The following is a 12,121-nucleotide window of genomic DNA, read 5'->3' as shown; positions in this document are numbered from 1 at the left end:
CCAGGTTTTACTCTGAGGCTTTTAATTCACAACAAAAAGAACTTTACGACTGCTTCTGGGGCTCGACCTGACCAGGCAGGGACGCTCAGGAGCCCTGTCCCTTGGCCTGTGACTGCTGCCATGTCCCCCGTGAAAGCCCTCCAGTCTTCTGGGAACACGGGTCTTTGTGCGGCTGCTCTGCTACCTGGGGAATCAGCAACACAGATTAACTCCCCAAATGTTTTAATTAAAACATAATTTCCCTGCGAGGAGGATCGTGAGGCACCAGCTATTGCCTAATTAGATGATCCAACCCAGGGGCTTTGCCATGCGGGAAGAGACGCAGCAAAAAGCTTGGGGAGGGGGAGATCTGCGGCAGTCCAGTGTCAGCACCTCCCTGGTCCCCTGGCCCTCCCTGGCCAAGGTGCCCTGTCACTTCCAGCCTTGTCCTTGTCCCCAGCCACATCCAGAGCAGCCCAGAGCAGCATCTTTGCTTTGCTGGGTCGCTCGTGCTTGTGACAGCATCTGGCACGGGTAGAGCTCAGGCTTTGCAGATGGGTTGGTCTTGCCGTGTGTGGGACACGCTGTGGCTGCAGGGTGGCTGTGGGACATGGCAGGGGCCCCAGGGCATGAGGGGGGTCTGGCACAAAGTCCCCTGTTTCAGCCTGGCCAGCTGGGAAAAGAGGCAGAATGGGTCCAAACGGTGGGAAAAAGGTAAATGTGAAGGAGAAAAGGTTGTGCCCTTGTGACGCTCTGCTGTGCTGGGCATTGCTCTGTAGTATTCTGCAGTGCCAGGCTGCACAGGACCACGCTGTCTTAAGCCATTCAGTGCCATGCTGTGCAGTGCTGTGGTGCGTTGCACATGCCAAACCATGCCAAACTTTCCTGTGCCAGGCTGTGCTGTCTCAGACTGGGCTGCACCGTGATGTGCTGTGCCGTGCCATGAAGTGCCATGCCGTACTATACCATGTTGAACCAGGTTGTGCCGTACTGTGCCTTGCTGCTCTGTACCATGCTGTGCCATGCCATGCCATGCTGTGCCGTGCCATGCCATGCTGTGCCGTGCCATACCATACTGCGCTATACCCTCCTTTATGCTCTTCTGCGGCCCCATGCCCTGACACCTTCTCATGTCCTGGCCCTGCCCGGCATGCCGGGTGCTCCTGCGCCCTGGGGATGCGGCAGCCTTTCGTGCCACACTCCTCTGGCTCATCCTTGAGTGGATCCCAAAGACTGGGGGCTAAGGCAGCAACCGAGGTGGGAACGCCATCACCTCCACGCACTGGCTTGTGGCTCCCGCTCTCTCTTCCCTGCCTGGGGTGTTGAGAAAGCTGGGACCCCGCATTCCTGTTTGTGCTGCCAAGCGGGAGACGCGGGTTTTGGGAGGTGACAACAGCAACTGCATGGTCGGATGAAGAGTGGGAGGTGATCAGAGCTCACATCCACGACCTGTAGCCGGGCACTGGCACATTGGGAGCACCGGTGCAGTGCCTGTTGCATGTGTGGCCAGGACCACCAACGATGCCGGAACCCGGACAGGGTGGCTCGCTGCCTCAGTTTCCCCTTTGGCAGCGGGGTGTTGCTGCATTGCTTCAGTGCTGCTAAGGACACTGCAGCAGTAATGGGAAGGAAAGGCACCTTGGGAAGGTGTTTTCCTTATTCCTCACCCCCTCCAAGTGCTCTCAGCCCTTTCCCTGGCATCCCTGTCTCCCCAGGGCAGCTCAAGCCCCCCCAGTCTCGCTCTCCAGCACTTTCTAGAAGCAGCTGAGCCGACCTGGATCCGTCTGCATTTCCTGCGCCGTCCCCCTGCAACCCTTGCTGCTGGCAGCAGCACACCTACGCATTTTGGGAGCCTGGTGCAGCTCCCACCTGGCCGGGCTGGCAGCGGGTGGTGCAGGGAAAGGCCGCGGTGTTCACGGTTGCCACTCAGGTGGCCGCAGATGCCAGGGCCGGTGGTCCACGGGGCCGGCAGCGGGAAGCGGGGAGCACACGCTCCACGGGGAAAGTGGCTTGGCGTTAACGCTCCGGGGTGCTTATTCCCAGGATGAGTGATGGCAAATAGCGAGCGCGGGGCACCGCAGGCTCTCGAAGGAAACCTCTCTGCTAGGGTCTGGGGTCCTCAAATGGGGCTCGGGGCTGTCGGACCCACGGAGGAAGGATGCTGGGGGCTCACCGGCGTGTTACAGTGGGGGGGTTGGAACCGAGCGGGTCCCAGCTGGCTGGCAGACCCCAAAGGCGCAGGGGCAGAGCCGCTGCCACCCGTGGCTTTACCCCCTCCCAGGCTTTGTGCTACCGGCCGTGGGACCATGCCCCGGGTGGGGTGGGGGGGGCAGCCTGAGTGCGCAGCGTGGGGCGGGATGCCCGGCGGGGGGGTGGGGGGGGAAGCACCGTGATGGATGCAGAGGTGCTCCGGGGCACCCCCACACACCGGGGGGGGGACGGAGCGGGTGCCGCAGGGTCCGTGCCGTTCCGTGCCGTGCCGGGCGGGGCGCGGGCGGGCTCTGCGGCCGTGCCGGCGGGAGGAGCCGCCGCTGCCGTTCCCGCCCCCCCCCGCCGCCGCCGCCGCTCCCGGTGCCGCCCCCGGCCGGGCGCCGTTCGGTGGGGCAGAGCCCGGCCGGGGATCGCCGCCTGCAGCCGCGCCGAGCCGGGCCGACGGCAGCGGCCATGTACGGTGAGTGTCCGCCGCGGCGGGGGGGGACACACGCACACACGGACACACACACGCGGGGACGAGCCCGGTGGGGCGGCGCCGGGCCTGGGCCGGGATCGGGGCCGTCCGTGTGCCCCGCTTCCCGGGGACGTGGGGTCGTGTGTGTGTGTGTGTGTGTGTGTGTCCCGGGGACCCGGTTAGGGGCTCACCCCTTTTGGGGTCGTTCTTTATAGGGCTGTGCACCCCCCCGGTTACCGGGAGGTGTCCCCTCTTTGGGGCGGGGGGGACCTCTGTCCTGTATAGAGCTGCGCACTCCCCCTTTATTGGGGGTGACCCCTCTTTGGGGTTGAGGGGACCCAGGTCTTTTGCAGAGCGGCGTGCCCCCTAAGTTAGTAGGAGGTCATCCCCTCTTGGGGTTTGGGGGCACCTTGGTCCTACGTAGAGCCGCGCACCTCCCTCGTTAGTGCAGGTGACCCCTCTTTGGGTTTGGGGCGGGCTTGGTCTTTTACAGGGCTGGGCATCCCCCCAGTTTCTGGAGGGTGTCCCCTCTTTGGGGCTGGGACGACCGTCGTTCCATAAAGGGCCGTAAATGCCCCCTCTATCGCTGGGGCATGGCCCCCTTCCTGGGGGAACACAGTCTGTTAACTGCCCCCCCCAACCGGGGTTCCTGGGGTCACCTCCTCCCCAGGGCTGGGAGGACCTTGCTTCTCTATAGGACCAGTGACCCCCATACCGCTGGCGGATCACCCAGTCTGTGGGGTGGGGAAGCCTTGGGTGCTACATAGGGCTTTTCAGCTCCACCTGGTTACTTGGGGGGGCCAGGTGTCACACCCCCCCCACCCCAGGATCACGGGGGACCTTGGTTGTATATGTGACCACCTCCTTGCAATACTGGGGAGCTGCCTGGTCCCTGCCATAGGGCAGACCCCGATCCCATATAGGCCCCCACGCCTTGAGGTTTTTGGGGATCGCCGTCCCCCACCGTTGACCCCTGTGCTGTCACTGTTGTCACCCCCTCCCTGTGCAGTGCGGACATACGGGGTCCCGTGTCCCCGGCCGGGAAGCGCGGCGGGGTGATGCCACGTGCGTAATGGGGAGCAGCTGGCGGAGCAGCTGGCCGTGTCCCCCCCCCGCCTGGGGCAGCTAAGCTGCTGGGAGCTTTTGGGAAGGGCTGGGGGGGGTGTGGGGGGGTGGCTGGGTGGCTCTTAAATCCTCGCTTCCCGAGCATCCTTCCCTGGGCTGTCAGCGCAGGGCGAGCGCAACGGAGGAGGGAGCCCCTGACTGCTGCCCTTCCTTGGGGGGGGTCCCAGCCCACCCCGAGGACTGCAGGGTCTCTTTGGGTGCTGCTGGCCGAGCCCCCCCTCTCTGCGAGGTGCTGCGGTGCCAGGGGTGAGTGCGCGGTGGGATGCGGCAGGAGGGAGATGGGTGGGTGGGCAGGGTGCCGGCCCCCCCACCTTGGGTGATGAGGTGCTTGTTTTGGGGCTCGATGGCGTGCATACCGGGGGAGGTCCTGAGATGCGTTGGGATGCAGCACCTGCCTTCTGGGGGGAAAGGAGCGGAGCTGGGGGGCTTGGGGAGCGGGTTTCTACCTAGCGGGGCCAGGAAGAGGGAAGCTGAGGCAGGACGCATGGGTTCCGTTCCTTTCCTCTCCTCGTCACAGTGCCGACTCCTCCGTGGCCTCCGTTGAGTCATTCAGGTCTCCCAGCTGGTATTTTTCCACCCGCAAAACGAGGGGGATGCTTCCCTCCCCTCCGCGGCTGTGGCAGCCGGTGGTGACGGCTGCTGTGTGCCCCGGGGACACGGCCCCTCTGCAGCCCCCCCACGCCGAGGTTCCCTCGCCCCCTCTGACCACAGGACCCTTCTGTCTGGTGTGGGCTGGCAGTGATGCTCTCGTTGCAGGACAGCTGTCCCCGATGCCCAAATGCTCGCACCAATGCCCTCTCCGTCTGAGCTGCCCCCCCCTTGCTCAGGGCTTTTTCATCCACACTGGGGCTTGGGCTGATTTTGGGGGGGGATTTTCTTTTGGCAGTTTGTGCTGCTTGCAAGCAGGAATTTGCGGGGAGCTGTTGTCATCATCCGAGCGATTTGCAGCAGCCCGGAGCACGTAATAATCCTCTCTGCTTGGGAACTGCAGGGGACCCCAGCCCCTCTGCAAACCTGGGGGAGAGCTGAGCCGCGGGTCCCCCAGAGCCCCGCCAGCCCCCCCGGTGCCAGGTTAATGATCTGGCCCGGGGGGTGTGACGTGCTCCGGTTGTCCCCTGGGATCCTGGCTCGGTGGCCAGCCTGTCCTGCCCACCGGGAATGGCGATGCCACATAGGGCCACAGCTCCGCTTACCCGCAGGTTACCTCGCGTCTTGGGGAAGCCCCTGCTCCGAAATAGCCTGCAATTCCTTAGGGTGGGGAAGGGGAGAGCAGCTCTGGGGACCTGAATGTGACTTTGAGGACAAAAGCCAGGCTGGTCCCTTCCCCGGTAGCGCTCATGGCCAGGCATTGCTGCGCTCGGCTCGTGGTCCTGGAAAGCATCCAGGAGCTGGAAAGCTCTGTGGGATACTTCGGATGAAAGGTGCATTAGGAATGCACAGGATTATTGGTATCTTTTTAATCTCTCTTTTAACTGTCTCTTGGCCTAGGGGAAGGATTAGATGGGTGACTGGGGATGTTTTTTTCTCTGCGGACAGGACGAAGCGGTGCGGGACACTTGCTTCGTTATGGGGGAGACCCGCTGCCTCCCTGGGAGGTGGTCAGAGGGGCAGCATGGGGGGCACGGGCCACCCTTTGCATCCCCTCTAATCCTGCAGCGCTGGCATCTTGTGCCGAGCTGGTGTTTGCGTGTGCAAGGCAAGAGCGGTGTGCCCGGCATGGCCGTGCCTGGCACCCCTGGCTTGCGGTGTGGGGCCGTGGTGGTGGCCGTGCACGTGGAGCAGGGCTGCTGGGGATCTGCACCCGTTTTCAGCCCGGTTTCGGTTTCCTTTTGCAGTCACCGGTGAAAATGGGGGAGCCAAGCTTTGACCCCAGCTGTGCCGGCACCTGGTCCTGGTGGCTGGGGTCGTGCAAACCGCAATTTTGTGAGCCGAACCTTCAGGTTGGCGTCCCTGTCGCCGGTGGGAGTTCGCTGTCCTGAGCCTGGCTTGGGGATTAGCTGCTCCACGGGAGATTTCGCACCGCAGGAGCTGGGCTGCTGCTCTCAGGCTTTGGCTGGCCAGAGAGCACGGTTGCCCCACGCTCGGGGGCTGTGCCGTGGCCCCGGCTGCAGGAGAAGCCCAGCGCTTTGTGTACCCAGCCGCCGGCAACCTTCCTGCTTCAGTGCCGTCTCCAGGAGCTGGGCGTTAATTCAGAAATATGTGCGAAAGGCAGAGTGAGCTCGTTGGGCTGAAAGCACTCCAGGAACAGGGGCACGGCAGCAGGGAGAGCACGGGGAGAGCAGGGAGCAGTGGGGCTGCGGAGATGGGATGGGGTTAACATTTCCATGGGGGGTTCCCGGTGGGGCTTGTCTGCAAATCCCCCCCATACTTTTGGCAGCTGCTGGGAAGGCAGCGTGTGTCAGAGCTGCAGCAGCAGCCTTTGGGAGCCGTATGCCAACCGTCCAGCCCCGCAGCCGCTCACCGCAGTTTGTTTCCTCCACACTCCCTCGCTTTGCTTTCTGGTCGCCCCGGCACGAGCTGTCTCCTCCCACGCCAGCGGAGCTGGAAATAGAGAAGGTTCCCTTTTTTTTTTTTTTCAGCAGCAGCTGGAGCAGGGGAAATGAGGTTTTTTGGCTACCCGGGGAAGAGGCGTTGTCGGTGGTGGGCGCCAGCAAGGTCCCTGCGAGCCGTCTGGGGCTGCCAGCGTGCCACTGAGTCACAGCCAGCAGCCTCACAAGCGGATGGGTTTTGCGCTAAATAAATAGCGCTCGGTGGGACTGGATGGCTCAGCAGGGGAATGTGAAATGCAATTAAGCTTTTTGGGGGGGGCTTTTTCTTCTATGCTTTTTAACTAAATGATCTGCAAATTAATTCAGTGCTCGTAGAGGAAAAGGGGCTATTTGTGGTGCCAGCAGTGCTGGGGGCTTTCCCAGGTCACCCACCCACCGCTCTTTATGGGTTTGTGTTAAACCTCGATGGCCGTGGCAGACTCCAGAGCGTTTTTCCTGGTGCATTTCCAGACAGCATTGCCATGTGCAGGCAGGATTTGACCCGTGCAGTGAAGATGGGCACTCCTCCGCCTGGAGCAAATGCTAGAGGGGATTGTGCCAGGCCAGGAGCTGGCGTTGCTCACCTCAAACCTCATCAAGCCTGACCACTTAAGGGCTCGGGCAATTGCTTGCGCAATCAGTAGTTGCACAAGAAAATGGACTTCCAGAGCTGCTCCGCTCTTGGCTGAACCCTTGCAGTGCTGTAGTTCTGTCGCAGGTCGCTCTGCCTTGGGGACTGGAGTTGCTCCCCCTCCGCAGGGACTGCGAACAACCCAGAAAGGCTGGAGAGAAAGAGTGGCTGTAGCTGGTCCCATCACGTTTCTGTCTCTCTGTAAATGAGGGTGTTCGGTCAGGTTTTCTGCCAAAAGCTAAAACTGTCTGTAGGCTTTGATGGAGCCTGTCTTGGGGAAATAAGAAACCACAGAGACGTGTGTGGTCAGCATCTCACGAAGGTCCTTCTTGTGTTTTTTGTTGAATGTGCAAAACAGGGTGGGAGGGCTGCGTGTGGTTTTTTTCTCTAAAAACCTTTCAAACTTGCAAGCCTTCCTGTGTCCTTGGCCATTCCTTCGCATCCGGCTCTGCGCTGCGTGGGGCAAGGCCCTGGGCTTGCAAAATGAACCTGGCTCTTAATTAAGCAGGTTTCAGAGGCTGGCCCTGATGCTGGGTGGACCCTCAGCCTCCGTCGGAGCTTCCCCACCTACGTGGTCCGGACCAGACACACCACGTCCACGCGACAACTGGTGAACGTCTCGCATTGAGGAGCTGCGTCGAGGCCGGAGTTTGAGTGAATTTCCTGCTGTTTAAGCTCTTTCCTCCCCCCAGCTTTTCCCTCTGCCACGGGTTGTGTGATGAAACCAGGCACCCATTAAGGCGCTTAACTCCCCTTCTTCTGCCCTCGAACTGGCACTGCCGGCGTGCCAGGTACGTAATGCAAACCTCCCGGTGCGCAGCTCTACCCTTAATGGGTGGTTTCCCCTGCATGCAAAAGGGCTGGTGTGGTCTTAATGCCCGAGTCTAATCACCGCTGTGAAATATTAATTAATCTGGCCGCTGTTGAAGCTTTGCGCGCGCGCTGCGGTGTCGGAGTGGCAGGCTCGGCCGAGCACTGAAGTGTAAATAATGGAGGGCCAAATCCATCGCTGGTGTAAGCTGGCAGCGGGGCTGATTTATGTCCCACCGCTCGCCACGGAGTTTTTAAAGCTGGATTTGATGCCCGCATGCCTCGAGCTGTCGGCATTTGGAAGGGGGGGGAGATGGGAGGGAGCGTGTTTGGGCAAATTCAGGTGGGATTCAGACAAGCTGGCACCAGCGTGGATTTGGCCTCTGGAGCAGCTCCTGTTTGGGGGGGTCCCCGCACGGGCTGGGGGAGCCCAGGCACAGGGTCGTACGCTGGGGCTCTGCGTGGAGCTGCTTTGCCCCCCCGGCTGCGGTGTCTGCCCCGACGAGCCCCGGCTGCGTCGGTGGAAGCGAGGCGAGAGCGGCGCGTGGAGGAGTGCCAGGGGGAAGCTGCGAATTTAATTGCTGAGCTAAAAGGCTTTGCGCCGACGGCTCTGAGCGGGCTGCGGGCGATGTCTGGGAGAGCGTTTCCATCTCCGGCATGCTCCTGTCCATCCCGCTCAGCGACAAGAGAAATACGTCCTGTCAGGAGCAGCCTTGGCTCGCCAGTCCCAGGCGTCTGCTCTTCCTTTGCTGTTGGTGCCTCGAAATGTTTCGCTGTCTGTGCCTCGAAATATTTCTCTGTCCCTTCATGCCGGCGTCAAGAGAAGTGGCTCCCTGTGATCAGCGCTGGCTTGTGCTGCCCTTGGAAGTTTGGGTCTTCTGCAGCGTCCTCAAAAGCGTCTCTGCTCGCAGATGAGCTGTCAGCTTTTATAACACCCCCTTTGCAGATGCTCTTATGGAAGGACACTTGGATGAGCAGTGATTAACGAGCGGCAAAGGGAACAAGCCGTGGCGCCCGAACAGTTCAGGAAGGTCAGGAACTATTAATTAACATCAAGACATTGCTCTGAATTGCAGAGCTGCAGGGGCGAGCTGGATTTGGCCACCTCCCCGCTTCTTCCTCCCCCCCTAAAGGTGGTAGAGGTCTAATGCAACCACCCGAGGTCCCCCATCTTTTCATGGCTTCTCTATTCCAACAGCTCGTCTTTGCACCGGGCTGATCTGAACTGCTCGATCTGCCTCCCCTCCCAGCGTGGGGGCTGCTGTTGCCTCCCCCTGCCAGGGCACGGGGCACCTTGCAGTCCTCACCCTGTTCCCAGCATGGCACCCTGCGAGGAGGGCGTTGGGCAGCGGTTTTAATCGGTGCCCAGTGCGTTTGGCTCTCTTAAACACGATTAGGGAGAGATTTACTGGCTTGCTTTACACCACTGCTGGCCCGTGGGGCTGTGCTGATTTACATTGGGATCTGCCCTGGCTCCGTGGGGGTGCGGAGGCAAATGGGGGCTTGCTGGCACAGAAGCTGGATTTTTAGTGTAGGTTTTCCTGCCTCTTAAATTGGTGGCAGAAGCTCAGAGGAGCGCCTGAGCAAGCCTTTCCCTCAGGGGAGCTCACAGCCGTGCTTGCTTATGGCTGCAGGCTTTCCCCTGGGAATGGCTTTTGGGGAGGAGGGGGTCTGCAAGCAGTGCCCTACATCTCTTTCAGTGCCCGCCATCCCTTGCAGCACAGAGTCTGTCCCTTCTCGCTGCCAGCATTGCTTGTTTCTTGCCTTTCCTGATGTTTTTTTTACCTCCTTCCCATGGCCTGGGGCTCCTCGCTGCATCCCCTTGCCCATGCTGGGGGGGATGGAAAATAGGATTGATGGATTGCCAGGCCAACTTGAATATTGCTCAGTGACATTTCTAAAGCGTAGCAGGAAGATTTCATCCTTTTACCCAGGCAGGCTCACCCACCAGGTGCCAAAGTGCTGAGGGAGTCAGAGGGTGGGTATGAAGGAGACTCTCACATCGGCTGCATAAAAGAGCTTTTGCTAAACAGATTAGGGAAAGGTCTCTGGTTCAGTGTGGGGCTCGGGGGAAGACAGCGCTGGGCTGGTGGTACAACCCCTACCTTCAGGACGGTGTTTTTGCTTGGGGTTAAGAGAGCGACCTTCATGGGATATTAGGTTTAATGAGGGATTTTGTGTGATTTAATTAAGATTTATTTGCAATCAGTTGGAGTGCCCTTATTAAGTAAATTCCAGGCCTCGAATAGTATGGCCATAAGGTTTTCCAGCCGTGCTTATTGCCAGGATGCCATTAAAATGGGGAGAGGGGAGGGGATTAACAAGGAAAGGCTCAAGGTCAGAGCACTGGTGGGAGAGTGCGTGGTCATTTCGGGAGGTGAGCTGGGCCTGTGTCCCATTCTCAGCTGGCCGTACTCGATCCCAACAACCCCAGTTACAGCTGGTACCAGTGAACCCCGCTCCTGGAATTGCATGCAATGAGTTTATCCGAAAGCCTCGGGGCTCATGCCGGCATCAGAGCAGCTAAGTGGGGGTTACGCTAGCAAGCCGCAGTCGCTGGGACTGAAAGACTGTAATTATCCCCAATTAGATTGACTTTCTTGGAGCTGAGCTATCAAAGCAAAAGGCCCTTTTGGCTCACTTTGCCCCCCGGCGAGAGCGCAGATTCACTCTCAGCTGCGGCGGTGAAGAGCCCGATAAAATAAATGCCACTGGGGTGCCCCAGGTGGGTGCAAGACGGAGGTGACACACGTATCATGGGTAGCCGCGGGAGCTGATGCTGCTCCTGGGTTTCCCACCTTATTCCCTCCATAGGGAGAGGGTTGAGTCACGTTTCTCCGTGCCTCGCTTTACCTGATCTTTAAGAAAATCCACGTCCTTGGTTCCCACAGTGGCGGGCTGCCAGCAGGAGGAGAGCGTGATGCACCGTGCGGGTCCACGCTTGTGTGTCTGTCACATCCCTGGGTGCTGTTTCGGGGTGTCAGCTCCGACCCGCCGAGCCTCCCCCCCCCTTGTTAGCGCTGCCCACAAACGAGCAATGCTTCATGTGCCAAACGGGAGAGCTTTGGGCTCAAGGGACCTTGAAAAATCGCCCCTGTCCCCCGCTTCGGGGCCCTCCGAAATGCCCAGCTCCCCAGCCGCCCCCGCGTACCGGTGCAGACGCCGGCAGAGCAAAGCCAGCACCGTTCCCAGCTGCCATCAGAGCCGCCTCGGTGACTCAGCAGCCGTGCTGAAAGCTCCCTTATTTATTTAAACGGCTGCTCCCCGCTCGGCTGAGCATCCCCCTGCAGCGATGCTGCCGCTGGGCCGGCACCGGCTACTGCTTGGCGAGGAAGAGAGCGATACCCGGCACCCCGAGCCCCCCGGTTTGCTCCGAACGTGATGGCTTTGACAACGTGGGCTCTCGGCCCCGCTCTGCGGCTCTGTGCTGCTGGCCCTGCCTGCTCCTGGGAGATGCTGCACGTGGCCGGAGCAGGTACCTTCTCCCCACTTTGCTTTTCCCTGGGATGCTGGCTTTGGATCTCCTGGGAGGGGGAAGCCGCTCTGGCTGCCGATGACCTTCGGTGTCATCTTTCTATTTTTTAAATCCCTTGTGCCAGCCTGGACCGGAGGAGTGCATTGCGGCTGCAGGGTTTTGTCCTCGCGGCGGGATGCTGCCTGTCGGCGCCTTGCTCGGGGCTCGAGCCGTGGCTGCGGTGCTGGTGCGAGTGTACAAGGTGCATGGGGTCGGCGTGGTGGGTGCTAAAGGAAACTGGTGTCTGGAAGAAGGAACGTCTGTCTGAGACCCTCGTTGGGGGGTTGTTGCTAGCCCCGGCATTAGGGTTTGGTGCTGCGAGGGTCTGGGGGGGGTCCCGTATAGACCAAACACGGGGCTGATTTCAGCCCTGGCGTCAGGACCAGGCTTGGGTTTGTTGCTCTCTGGAGAGCCCTTGGAGGGGGGGAAGTAAAACAAGAGAAAATCTTCCTCTTTCTTCAAGGTCTGTGTCATTTTTACTCTGCTTTTTTAAGGATTTATGGTCTCCCTGTCTGTGCCTGTATATGTCTGGGCTGGGCAAAACCGACAGACGGCAGGGGTTTGGGGCAGGAAAGTTTCTCTTGGTTTCACGTAAGCAGAGTAAGAGAGACCCTTTCAGTGCCCTGCTGCAGGGAGCTCAGCCCTCTCACGAGACATCAGAGAGTCCCCCAGAGACACCGCGCTGTAGGAGGGCCTGTCCTTCTGCTGGGCCATGGTGGGATCCTGCCCGCCGGTGGCCTGACGTGGCTTTGGGTTGAGCAACCTTCCTGCCTTCCCCGTCCGGACCATCTTCATCCTCCTGCCCCGTGGGACTGATGGGTCGCCTGGTCCCCTCTCCTGGCAGGCACTTTGGGTCTTTGTCTGTC

At 60.4% G+C, this 12,121-nt stretch overlaps 1 protein-coding gene across 4 annotated transcripts in view; it reads left to right on the top strand.

Annotated features, from left to right (window-relative positions):
• Window positions 1–2,528: 2,528 nt before the first annotated feature.
• The window catches only part of EFR3B (EFR3 homolog B), a 41,732-nt gene continuing 32,139 nt past the window's right edge, over window positions 2,529–12,121 (top strand). Inside the window, exon 1 of one of the 4 annotated variants that reach the window (XM_069805480.1) lies at window positions 2,529–2,650. In XM_069805480.1, the coding sequence (XP_069661581.1) occupies window positions 2,644–2,650 (7 nt within the window). In that variant the 5' untranslated portion in view covers window positions 2,529–2,643. Of the gene's footprint in view, window positions 2,651–3,961; window positions 4,019–11,062; window positions 11,217–12,121 lie in introns of those variants that run through there. The other 3 variants (XM_069805481.1, XM_069805478.1, XM_069805479.1) reach the window with 3 other exon arrangements.

Source organism: Haliaeetus albicilla, chromosome 18 (genome assembly GCF_947461875.1).
Source record: "Haliaeetus albicilla chromosome 18, bHalAlb1.1, whole genome shotgun sequence".
In the NCBI taxonomy this organism is placed as follows: Eukaryota; Metazoa; Chordata; class Aves; order Accipitriformes; family Accipitridae; genus Haliaeetus; species Haliaeetus albicilla.
The sequence above is the reverse complement of the archived record's forward strand: the minus strand, read 5'-3'. Positions and strand labels throughout refer to the sequence as shown.